Source organism: Drosophila eugracilis, unplaced genomic scaffold, assembly GCF_018153835.1.
Source record: "Drosophila eugracilis isolate 14026-0451.02 unplaced genomic scaffold, ASM1815383v1 contig_2154, whole genome shotgun sequence".
NCBI lineage: Eukaryota > Metazoa > Arthropoda > Insecta > Diptera > Drosophilidae > Drosophila > Drosophila eugracilis.
In genome coordinates, this window is record NW_024573038.1 from 787,317 (window position 1) to 800,322 (window position 13,006).

The following is a 13,006-nucleotide window of genomic DNA, read 5'->3' on the forward strand; positions in this document are numbered from 1 at the left end:
CCAGCTTCCGCACAACCTCATCTCCTCTAGAAATTAAACACGTTATTTATCAAGAGCGAAGGGCTTAAACCTCCAGTAGGAAGCTAACTGAGCAAATGTCAACTATTCGTTTATCGATTTCCCAACTATCCAGAATTAAGGATAAGTAGGGAGGACTCTTATCAGCTCGGCTATCTAACCTCCGAGCAACAAGAATGCGTGAATCGTAGTGGAGGAAATTCAAATTCAAAAGAAGTGAGCCCGGGCCAGGCCCTGCTCAAGTGGGCCACTCGAGTGGTTGGCACCGCCACTTGGAACTGAATGGAGCTGACCACGAACCGACTCAATGGCTGACTGAATGAGCGAATGAATGAATGGAGAAATGAGGGAATGAGCGAATGAACGATTTGCATGCACACAAAACATTTGCGCAAAACCGGGAAGCAAAAAATGTGCAAGCCAAGTACAAGCTGAGGAGGATGAGGAGGAGGTCCATAGTGGGTCAAGCAAGGAGTCGGGGCAGCAGGAAGAAGCAAGGACTCGACTCCACTGCAGGTCAATTAATTAAGGCTAAATTAAGTGCAGCTGTGTAGTGGTCGAGTGAAGGATCTCCGGCTTCTGCCCCAGCTGCCGCTGCTTAGCGATTCGAGTGGCAAGATTATAAGCTCCGACCAAGCCCAAGCATAAGGCATAAATCCTTGGGCCGACCTCCTCGGCTCCCGAGGCCCGTGGCTGCTCGGAAACGGTTTGGTTCGTTGACCGGAAGCCGGGCAACAAAAGTGCGCTGAAAGTGGTAAACACTGCCAAGTTTGTGAGGCTCCTGGCCGCTCCTCGTTGGAGGACCTCCTGGCATGTGCAGATAAGCCGGCCTGCATTTGTATTTGTCGGTTTGGCCGGGCTTTAGCCAAGGGCCGTGGGCCGCGGGTACGGAGGTGGCCTATCGGAACTATTTTGGCATGCAAATGAACTCTCAAATTGACAGAGAAACATGGCCAGGAAGTGCAGGGAGGTCAAATCTGGGCCAACTGCTCGATAAAAAGTGGCGGCAAGTCAGGCGAAGGAGATCGCACCTCGTAAAGATCAATTTGAACTGCTTCTCTAGCGGATCTCTCAAGTCTGGAACCCACACAGCATCTCTGGAGAACGGACAATGACTCAAGTAATGTTGCAATAAACATAATGATAACCCTGCAACAACAGCAGCAACAGCAACAAGAAGAGATAACGACAACCACAATAAAACTCAATAAGCAAATAAAGTAGCCGAGGTGGAGGGTGGATGGTGGAGGGGAACCGCATCAAATTTGCATGCATTCTAAAGGAGTAGGAGGAGGGGTGAAGGGGAGGGAAATTTATGATGGTGGAGCAACTGGACAATTGACTTGCCCCGTGGCATTGTAGGTGTAGCAGCGGCAGGAGCGGGGAAGGAGCCGCGGCAGAAGGGAAGATGTCTGCAAAATGTTTGCAGCGATAAATTAAAGCAGACTAACTAACCACAGCAGAGCGGAGGAGCTGCAACTGCAACAAGATAATGGCAAATGAAGCCGTAGGAGTTGCATGAAGGCGTTCTCCTCGTCTCTCCTTCAACATGTTGCGCATTCAAATGAGAACGGAGCTGGCCACGTGACACGGCAACGGGCGACCCCGGAGACTGCCCCACACGAATGCCTTATCACGATCTCCTCACGCCGCCATCTTCCTAGGGGCGGGGACGGGGAATGGAGCATGGGGCACGGGAACCCACACGGAGGCACGTTCATTCAAATTGCTGCTCCTCCCGGCGTGGTCATTGTTTGAAGCTCCGTTTCGTCCGCTGCGCCTGCGCAGTAATTTATTTCATTTATATTTCCCATTCCGCCTCGCATGCTGCGTTTTTATTATCATTGCATAAGCAAAAAATGTGAATACGCCTCGCATTGTTGGCCTCTCAGCTGCAGCTTGCAAGTACAACTCGCGGCTTTCGGAACCAGAAAGCCATTAGCTGGAGACCTCGACTCGTGTTCCTTGTTGCCTGCTGCCTGCTGCCTGCTGCCCGCTGCCAGTTCCTTGTCTGACATGTGCTTGCGGCTACTGTACACGACAGCAGGATGGGAATGGGAGTCGGAATGGGGATGGGTATGTAGAGGGATCCGAGATTCAGATGCTTCCTACGCAGAACTGAGCCGGGGAATCGCTGATTTCCTGGGAGCTGCCAAAAGGTTTCGCTGATGTTCGGTTTGGCTTTGGCTCTGTTCTGTTCTGTTCTGACGAGGCTTGATATGGATGTTTGCCCGCAGCAGCTTTTGATTGGTTTTCTGGGCGGCCAACAGGTTGAGCTGCAGCTTATGCAACATCCGAGGAGGTGGAGCGGGGTACCGCGGCACCTGCTGTGAGCCAAATCGGAGAAAAACTGCATTTTTATCAAATAATTCAGTCAAATTTCTCCCAACGACAGCATTTGCATATCGATTCGAAATCCATTTCACAGTTTCACGCTGTGCGACCCACAGATTCCAGTATAAATAAACGATAATTGGCCAGTGGAGCGGGAGAAATAGAGACAAAAGTGGTGCGGCAAGTGTCAGGCAACATGACAGGTGACATCTCTCACGAGTCTCTGCCATCGATGGGGCATCTTGTTGGCCCAGCTAAGCCTCCCCAGCTAATTTCTTCTCACTTCTCGCGTTATGCAAGCCGAGCTGGTTTCCATTTTCCCTCGTTAGCATCACAATGCGGCCAGAAGAGTTATGAACTCTGTAATCTTTCATTAGGAAAACATTTAAATTAATTTTTGTGACAAAGGGACCGAAATTTGGGAGCCTCGCCCCATCAAATCTTAGATAATTGCAACATTCGCCATCAGATACAGGTGCTGGTTTGCATGTTTTCCACACTTTCTGCCTGAACGAGTTCCTTTGATTCCTGGTGTCACTCGGCTATCACATTTGCTGCCAGAAACAGGACTCGACAGCTAAATAAAATTCATCAAAAAATGTTCATATTTATAAATGCTCATCCGCATCCGCATTCACATCCAGACTCCATTCTCATTTGAAAATAAACAAGAAATGTTTGCGTTGCATTACAATAAAATGGTGTGAAGCGATTGCTGCAGCTGACAGTGGCACAAAAACAGCCAAAAATAAAACAATCCCAGAGTTGGGTGAAATAAAATAAATAAACCAAATGCGGTTAGCCGCAGTGTGTAACAAATTAAATTATTGCACGAGCAATCAGCAGCAGGGCATTTCCCTGACTTAAAGACGAGCAAATTTAAAACGACTGCCGGACTGATTTTCATTAGTATCTAGTTTCCCAGTAATGCAAATCCATTGTTCTCACATCATGTATCTTTTCTGTCTTCCAGGTATGTTGCGTGATGAATTCCTTATTGACTCCGCAGTCTCCCAACGTGAGTTTAAACCCCCCATTCCCCTCCCCCGCATACAGCATGTTCCCAAATAATTAATGGACAGGGCCAGCTCACTTTCGTTTTAAGGCTGCCAGGTGAAGCCAATAAGCCAAAGTAACTGGGTAAACACATGTCCCAGCACCAGCACCCAAATGGCCAACAATTTTTAAACAAGATAGAAAACACCCGGGAACACATGTACACACAGATACACACCCGCACAGACTTAAACTCTGTGAAAATAGTTTCACTAAAGGCAAAAGCAGCAAACAAGCTTTGCTACACGTGCTGGTGGCCGGCCACGCCCACTAACCCAGCCAACCAGCCACTCTCCACCTACAAGCACCCACAACCGCCCACCGTCTCCTGGCATTGTTATTATTTATGCGAGCCCAACAGCAGCTTCCGTTTGTGCCACATGCGGCTGGCGGAGGCATGCAGCAGCAGCAGTAAGCAGTAGCAGTAACAGTGGGGAAAGCATAGAAAGGAAACGAGGAGCATTTAAAAAATGCACGCAGCAAAGGCCTTGACTGCAATATGTTGCCTAACAGCGGGCGCCGCCCGGCGGCTCCTAGCTGCATTTTTATAGATTTTTCTACCAGGTCAGCGGAGCAGACAAGTGGTGGGGCCAGAAGGGGGGTCGTTGGGTTGTTTAACATTTTCAACAATTTCCTTAATCATGGGCTAGGCCAGGCTAGGAAACACAGCTGCTGCGCTCACTACCCCCTTGCTGCTCCTTGCTGCTCCTTGCTGCCTCTTGCATGCCATTAAAAGTCAACTGTTTGTTTGCCAGCGAGTGTGCGAGTGTGTTAGTGTGTGAGTGTGCGCCTCAAGTTATGCTGCATTTGGTGGCTGGTGGTCTGGTGGAGCCTCTGCAACATTTTAATTGCTTTACATAATACAAACAGCACAGGCCGAGGCTGGGCTGCGGTCCCTCTTTAATGCTCTGCAGTTTTTCATTATTTTTAATTGTTGGTGCAGCCGTGTGTGCTGGCACTAAAAATGCGGCACGGCCTAATGGCTAAATTAATGTTCCAAGGAAGGAAAAAAACCAATCAAAATGAAAGCCTTTGAATTTGGTCTGGCGATTGGACTGGCAAATTAGAGGGAAATGCTGTGTCCTTGGCGCCTGGCCCCACCGCACTCCTTCCATCCGTCAGCATCATTATTCACATGCCTCGCAGCCTCTTCAGGAGCAACTTTACTGCTCTGCACGCAGCATAATTACCAGGCAGAAACTTTTCGCTTGCAGTGCCTCCTTTCCCCCACCCCCACACTTCCTCTACGGCAGGATCAGCAGAAGTAAACTTGAAAAATTCTGGGCAGGAGCAAAAGTTCTGCAAGACGTTCAGAGCTCAGGAGCAGAAGGAGAAACATTAATAAAACCGCAAGTTTCCACCCCTTGAAGGCAGGCAAAAAGAAACTGAAAGTTTCGCCAGTTTTCAATTTTGGTAGCACTCCAACTCCCCCTTCCAGCAGGGTCAGCTGGCCGAGAGAAAACTCGAGTGGAAACTGAAGCTGGAAAAGAACTTGAAAAATTTAACGACTCTCCAAAGCCCACTAAAAGCCAGGCAAAAACGAATCCGGCAAAAGAGCAGTGCAGGAAATTTAAATTATATTAGGGAAAATGAAGGGCCTTCCAGCAGACCCCCCATCCTCCGTCCTCCGTCCTCCCTCCGCCTGGGCTTTTGCCATCGGAGCGAGTAATAAATAAACAAAACGACAAAGCTCAAAGCTGAAAATCTACACAAAGAACCACTTGACCAGGGCAGAAGCAATTGAGAGTGGAAGGCGACATGGAAATAGAATGAAAACTTCGCTTTCAAGTCGCTCCAATTAAAGTTGCCCAGATGTAGAGTGGAGAGGGGTGGAGCGCAGTGGAGGGGCATGGCCATCCTCCCACCTCTGCCCACATCCACATTCGTAACGCGAAACTTGTAATGTATACATGGCAGACATTCCATCAAAAAAATATGCTCACCCACTGGCAACCGCCTGGCCTCACCCGAAAAACTTTTCTATGTACTCGCATTATTTTCTTGCTTTTCCCACGTGACGGGAAGTTTTCCACTCTCTGGTGCTTTGTAGCCACCGCTGTTGTTGTTTTTGTTGGACTTCGATAATGATTTGTTGTCGTTATTGTTGTTGCCCTGCTCCCAGCTCCCGGCTGCCAGCTCGTTCCTGTTTCGCGTTTGCATAGCAACTTTTGTCAGCTGGCAAATTGAATGAGATTGTTGCCAAAGATGGAATCCAATTAGAATTTGAATCAAAATAGAAAAGTTCCTTTGAACGGGAAGCGGAAAAAACACGAGCACGAGAGCATTAAAATCGTTCTAATTGCTTCAACCAGTTGGGAATTGTAAAGGCATCCAGAATGGTTTGTCTCTCTCTCTCTCTCTCTGCCGCTCGTGGAGTCGTCCATTTTCCCTTTAAGCCACCATTGTTCGAGGGGAAACAAAAGAAAGAGCTTGGCAAGAAGCAGAAGACCATATCTGGCCACAAACTAAGCCCTCGAGTGGCCCAAACACTCTCACACAGCAGATGCGAGGAAACCGAGCCAAATAGCTGGGTTAGGTTAGGTCATGTTGTCAGCTTGTTGCACTTGGCCCGAGGCTCATTAATAGAGCGATTATTTTTTCTCTATTTGGTCCACACACCCACATGGACAGTGGAGGTTACGATAATAGTACCCAGATATATACCAGAAGCTACTAAATAATGTGTAATGTGTGGACAAATAGTTTAATCTTTCAAGAAAGAAATAGAAAACAACTGAAAGCTTCTTTAGAAATATAGAAAAATTTAATAGTAACTCTGTGGGGGCTTTAAAATTTGTAACCTATTCTCTTGACCCCAACTGTGGGAACTCGCATGGGTGTGTCACACTTGACTTGTGTCGCGTCGCCTCCTCGGGTCGCTTGTTGACACTCATTGAGACAAAAGTGCTTAACTGCCTGCACTTTTCCGACGGCTGCAAGAGCAGCAGGCTAAAGAAACTACGAGTTCTTCTCATTCGCTTTTACCACTTGCTTTTAAGTTTTCCACACACACACACACACAGTCACAAACACGTACAGATACAGCTTTTATTTTCTGCTTAATTTGTTTGTAGGCTTTTGCATTGCGGAGAAGAAAGAGGAGGGCAGACAATGGCCTCCCTCTCCATTTCACTCACTCTCCGTTTCTGTGCGAAAATGTGTTGCATAACTGAAGGCGTTCGCGAAAAATGTCAAGCACCTCGGCTGGCATTACGACACGTTCGTACAGGCAACATACAACGAAGAAGGTTAAGCACGCCTGACACGCCGTGAATTATGGCGAACCGAGAAAGAGAGACCGCGATGAGCAGAGCGAGAAAGAAATGGCCTGAAAAGTGTGTGTTTTGGCCCCTTGGCTGCCACTTTGAAATGTTAATGAGCCGCAAGCAAATGTCAGTTATCTATAGCCTACTTTCGGTCGGCATCCGGCACAAACTTTTCGCTGCATTTCCTTTTCAGAGGCGAACGCCCAATCCACACCCACACCCATGCAGTACTTATAATTTCGGTGTAATTTCCAACGAATCAAATGGCAAAAGGCAAGGAAAGGGCCAAGGGGTCGACCCACTTTCGGAGCAACTTCCACTGGCAACTTGCATTGGGAAATGTGTCAAATAAAGCGTTAAATTAGATTTCAGTTTCGCCGCTTTTTCCACCATTCATTTGCCCGAAAACTGAAAACTTTTGACTACTGGGCTGCGTCGGAGCAAATAAATCCTCAGAACTTGCAATTTTCAGAAACTGTCACTTGACGTTTATTACGTTCCCGCTTGACAAAGAGCCAGAAGTTATGCCATCCGAGGCCGGTCCCGCCATCGAGGAGTTGCCCCTTTAAGGCTTAAAGACTTTTTTGGGTTAGCTACACATTGGTGGCAAGCACGACACGACAAAGTAAAAACCGCCAAGTATGCTGAGACATCGTCTAATAGGATTAGCGGGGCAAGGGGCCACTAAGTAGGAGGAGTTTCGGGCTGAGGGTGGAAAAAATGAACTCAAATCGGCTGGGTTGCGGTTTCGGGGCCGTCGTCTGCTGAACTTTGCATGCCACAAAATCAATTAAGCAGCGTGGTGTCGCCTCTCCCTTATGCTCCTCTCTTCTTTTTGACGGGTAAGACTATCCAAAAGCTGTCAGAGCTAGTTCTGGGTGGATTGCTCCTAAGCAAACCGGGTCAGTGCAGAAATTTGATTAACCCCAACGCAGAGTTTGCTGCAGCTAAAGAAGGATTCATCCTCCCCCAAGGGTGCGCCACAGCGTGGCAGAAAACAGGCTCGAATCAAAGTTTGATCCTCGCCAGCAGCGGAACATCCAGCAGAGCAGAGAAGGTCTGCTCAAGACTGAGGCTAACTAGCACGCAAAATGGAAACTAAAACAAACAAAGCGTCAACTTCTTGTTTTTCTGCTTTTGGCCCGTTAAAATATTCGCATCGCGTGCCTTTGGCTTTTTACCTTTATGTCGTGTTTAGCATTAGCGCAGCTCGTTGCTCCTGGCTCCTTGCTCCTGGCTTCCATCTCTTTCTTGGTCGCCTGGATCTGTATCCGTCGACACATGAAACGTGACTAAGCTGACAATTGTGTCGAAGTAAATCCAAGTTTTGTGAGCCCGACTAAATAAATCTCCTAGGCGAGCGCAAAACTTTGACAAACAAAGATTGTGGATGCGCAGGGCTTTGCAAATGACGCACAATGGCCCATGTGTGTAGGTAGTGGCGAGGGTGGGGCTGGTGGGGTTGGAGCAAGGTACATACATGACAGGCGACATAAATAGTTAGGCAGGCAAGGGATCCGGCTTTTGGTTCAGTTTTGGGCAGGGACTCAAATTTAATAAACTGTACACATTTACCTATGCCAAGGAATTACTTGACCGGATCCGGTAAAAGGAATTTCCCACTAAACTTTGACAACCTTGTGTGTGCGAATGTGTGTGAGAGTATGTGTGCTCTATTTATATGTCAAGCGCAGGCGGTGCAAACACAGGGATTCACGCACTGAGATACAAAGCTGGGTGGCTGGGTGGGTGGCTGGCCGGAATGCTGCTGCAAATACAAACAGAGACTGTACACGCATACAGATGGCCCGCATTATGCCACCGCCCAGGGAGGTCAGGAAGCGGGGACAGGCCAAACTCGGCCCGTGACTGGATGCAATCACACACCCAGGACCCTAATACATAGAGACGCTATAAACAAAGCGCCCAATTGTCAGTTTAGGCGCCTTTTGTTTGCATCTGCCCTTCTGTCTGTGGCTGCTGCTTATCAACAAAATGGCAGCAGCAGCAGCAGGATCCCTATCCCCTCCTCATTTCATTCCCTTCTCCCTTCCAATCAGAACAAAAATCGTAATTGCGTATACGCAACGTGGCACACATGTGTACTTGCATTTAGTCAGTGGCATTTTGTGCGGTCGGTCTGCTTGTTTTTACCTGTCATCATAGCTGTCTCTTTGGATTATTGTTATTATTGATGGTGCAGCAGAGCATCGGAGGGCGATGTTGCTGCAGCGTAATGAGCTAGAAAACAGAATTCTCCATCGATTAAGCGATTGTCATCACCTCTTCCGGGTCCTTCCAGGACGCAATGCAATTTCCCGGTTGGCATCTTTATCCTTCGCTTCTCGCTCACTTAACTCGGAAGGCCGGCGGAGAATAGGACGACAGGACAACAGTTGGAGGGAACCCGAGAAACTGTAGTTAAGCAGCGCCTCAGCAGTTGTCAGTTTACACCGACCACCTGGGAACCCAGGTCGCCTCATTTTCATTACTCCAGCCTCACCCTCTGCTGGCAGCAATTCATGCTTAACTGACATTTCAGCTGTCATACCAAAAGTGTTTTACATTTCTCTCTCGTCAGGGGAACGGGACGAGGCCCCGGGATCTGGGATTCCGGAGGAAAGGAAGAATTTGCCTCTGCCGAAGGTGTTGGCATGCCCTTGCCCCATGCCCATTGTTGGCGTGCCACAAGCAGCTGGTGTCGCTTTTCGATTCCCCACCCGGTGCTTAATTTAATTAACATATTTCACTCGGCAGAGCGTGCTCGTGTTGCTTGAATGTTTTCATTCCTGGCCCGATAATGCGGTATCCCTAATTGAAGTTTCCCTGGACGCTTCTTCTTCGATTTCGCTTGGGAACTTGGGAAATACTTTTTGCCATTTTCGCTGATTTTCCGTTTCGTTCTGCGCCTGTCCTTTTTCTGCTGAGTGCATTATAAAAGCATTAAAATGCAAGCCAAAAAAGCATAACCAAAAACGAGGATGAAGGCTATGAAGGGAGGAGGAGTGGCAGAAGAAGGAGACAAAGCAAGCCCAGCAGGAGAATTCGCTTTGTCGCATTCACCCATACACACACAGCCTCCAACGCCGCCACCCACTAACCCGCCCTTGGTTATCACTAAAGCTCGCCTCGCTTTTTCATGCTCCGTCTGACGAAATGCCATTACACATTTTGCGTACCCTAAAAACAGCAGCAACAACAACAGCAACAGCAACAGCAACCACTACAACTACAACTACAACGCATTCGCATTCGCATTCAAAATGACAACGGCAACAGAAGCGCCGGCAGAGGAACAACAACAGGAACAACACAAACAAACAAACAGCAGGGGGAAAAATAAACGCTGGGGGTTGTAGAAATGAAGATAAGCTGCTTATCAGCGCCATTCCCAGTAGTTGCCCGTTGTTCATTCGCCTGGCTGTGTGCTCCTTCCACTGAGCCTGGATGCCTCAGCCTTCATGCCATCCTGGCACATCCTGCCACATCTTCTCCTTCTTCCTTCTTCCTCCCTCCTCCTTCCTCCTTTCTTCTTGCCTCCGACTGCGCTTTAAGTGGTCGCTTGGCATTCGCATTGGCTCCCAGTTCATGGCAGCTCCTCTACGCCTGTCTGCATGTGGATATAAATGCGGATGGGGATGCGGATGTGGATGTGGATGCGGATGCCAACTGGCAGGCAAACAGGCGACAGCAGCCACGACCAGTGCAGAATCCTCTCTGTTAGCCACTTTCGTTTGGCCCCCATCGTGGCCATTGTCATCGTTGTTGTCTTTTTTTGCCATTTGGCTAAGCCCTTGACTTTGCCAAGCCACAGAGAACGACCTGAGAGATACCCAGCAGTACCTCGTATTATCCTGCATGTCTTGAGTGTGGAAAGTACGGTACTTGATCTTAAAACTAATACGAATGTTAAGAAATCATTTGATTAGACTTCTTAGTCAATCCTGATCAGATTATAATATAATTCTGAGAAAGTCCCAACATGCCCACCTGAACCTTCATAAAAGAATTGACATGTTTGCCCTGTTCCCGCTTAATATTAAACTAATGCATGCAACACGCCACAAGCCCCTCTCCCTGCCCTGCCACCACAGATCTTATGTGTATTTAAATGACGCCATCGCTTGTGCATGCAAATGGGGCTTGGTTAGCTACTTTGGCTTAACTTTTGCGCTTGATGACGATATAATTGGAGGGCAATGCAGCGTCGAGGAGAACAAAGTTCTTTGGCTAATGATGAGTTCTTGGGTACAGGGGATTTCTAGGAGCACATCACTCATACGCACCGGCGACCCAATCCCAGCCATTTCCAATTTCCATTTTCTGCGCTCCAGCTATAAGCGCCTTAAATCCGAAATCTAATTACACGCAAGGCAAAGACAAAAGTCCGCAAATATTCTCCGCCCAATTTTAATCACAGATGACCGAGCGGCAGGGCAACTTTCCCGCTGCCAATTTTGAGTGAGCATTTTTGGGGCAACTTCTGGGGCAACTTGGTGCTTCTGGTGCTATTGCTGCTGTGTTTAACCGCGTGAAATAATCTTTGCTGGCAGGCAGTCGGCGCCAAATCCTGCTGCCCTCCCGGTCCTCATTCCTTGTTGTTGTTCCCACCGCCGCCTTTGGTGTGGGCGCGTTTCATTATAACGATAATGCGCAGGTCCTGCGGCAATCCGGGCGGCAGGCCGAGCATCTCGTCCGAGGCAGACAAGTTGGTGTCATATTTTCCGCAGCTTAAATTTCCCACAGCCAGCCCAGTGGCCACTTGTGTGCCCAGATTCAGCCGGCCCTCTGGTCCAGCTTAGCAAAAAAGGCAGAGGCCACAGGGAGGCAGCAGGAAAAACGGGAATTGTCTCGGCCTAGCGCAATGCGATTACGGCGAAGGAGGCTCTACAAGGAGCTCCCAGGACTAACTAACTAAGCCAGAGGCGGCTCACACACGCACACGGGGTCCTTAGAGGGCGGATTAGGAGGATATTTTAGAGTGGCGAGGAACAAGTAGACAGGGGGACGGATGCGATTTTCGCGCCCGGCAAATCTCAACAAATTTGAAATTTTCTTCCTTGGCCGTTGGCGCTTCCGTTTGTTGCCGCTTTTTATTAGGCATTTTTTCCCGCTGTTCGCTTCTTCTGTCCTCTTTCGCTTTTGGCGTTTGAATTTGTCGAGCATCCTGTTTGCCCATCCCCACCTCCATCTCCATCTCCATCTCCACCCCAATCGCAATCCCAGTGGCGATCCCCTCCGACGGCGTCCTCGAAACGCTTTTTAAGCCTACAAATGAGCTTAAAATTTTCTATGCGAGTGAATGCGAATGCTTTTGAAATTTATTACGGCGCAAGGAGTGAAGAGGATAAAGGAGGCCCACTCACACACAGACACCCTGGGATTGCGACTATATGTGTGTGTCTGGGTGGGTGGGTATCAAAGGCATTTCCGCATTCGGATCCTCGTTCTCATCGTCGCCATCTCATCGGCATTGAAATTTTTGAGCGCGCCAAATTGAATTTCATTTGGATGTTTTTCCCCTATTTTTATTTATATCTTGTTACTCGATTTGGAAATTGCCTTTTGCCTGGTAATTTTCACTTTTTCGAGTTTTGTATCTATTTCTTCCGCCACCCCCGCATCGCATTTCCATCCGTGCTTTCCGTGTTTGTTTGTTTAGCAATGCCCGAAAAGGAGACAAATTGAATTTTCTATGCTGTTAAATAATTTCATTTCGATTTTGTTCCTTTCGCCTGATTTTTGTGCCTGGCTTTCAATGCGAACTGATTGCAGCTGCCCCCTGCCGCCTCGTCCTGCCTCCTGCTGCTCCGTCAGATCCATTTGTAGTTTAAAAATTCACGAAATACTTTTAGTGTCAAATGTGCAATGATTTCGCCATTCACACAGCGAATGCAAAACGAGAAAAGGGCAAGGGAGAAATGTGATTTATCATGGGTTATTTTTGCAGGAAGCCCTGGTTGGAAATTGCCAAATGCAATTAAGCTAAAAATAAGTTTAAGCACTTCACTGCTGTGCAAATATTCTGTGGCGCTATCGACTAATGCTTCATGTACTCTTGCAACCTATTTTCAGGCTTCCTCCTGGAAGGAGTCACGCCAACGGCACCCCCGGATGTCCCGCCGCGTAATCCGACAATGAGTCGCATGCAAAATGGTCGTTTAACCGTTAACAATCCCAATGACGTTGACTTTGAGCCATCTTGTTTGGTGCGAACGCCATCGGGCAACGTTTACATTCCTAGTGGAAATCTAAGTGAGTAACGCCGATAGATTGCTATCTCTTTTATCCCATATAGAACTCTCTACCATAGACCCATACCATAGACCATC

General features: G+C 48.1%; 1 protein-coding gene across 2 annotated transcripts in view; it reads left to right on the top strand.

Annotated features, from left to right (window-relative positions):
* LOC108108706 (teneurin-m) overlaps positions 1-13,006 on the top strand; it is a 117,159-nt gene that overhangs the window by 56,237 nt on the left and 47,916 nt on the right. For both annotated transcript variants that reach the window (XM_017216814.2, XM_017216815.2), the window contains exons 2-3: positions 3,326-3,370; positions 12,750-12,929. In XM_017216814.2, coding sequence (XP_017072303.1) covers positions 3,326-3,370; positions 12,750-12,929 — 225 coding nt within the window. The remainder of the gene's footprint in view (positions 1-3,325; positions 3,371-12,749; positions 12,930-13,006) is intronic.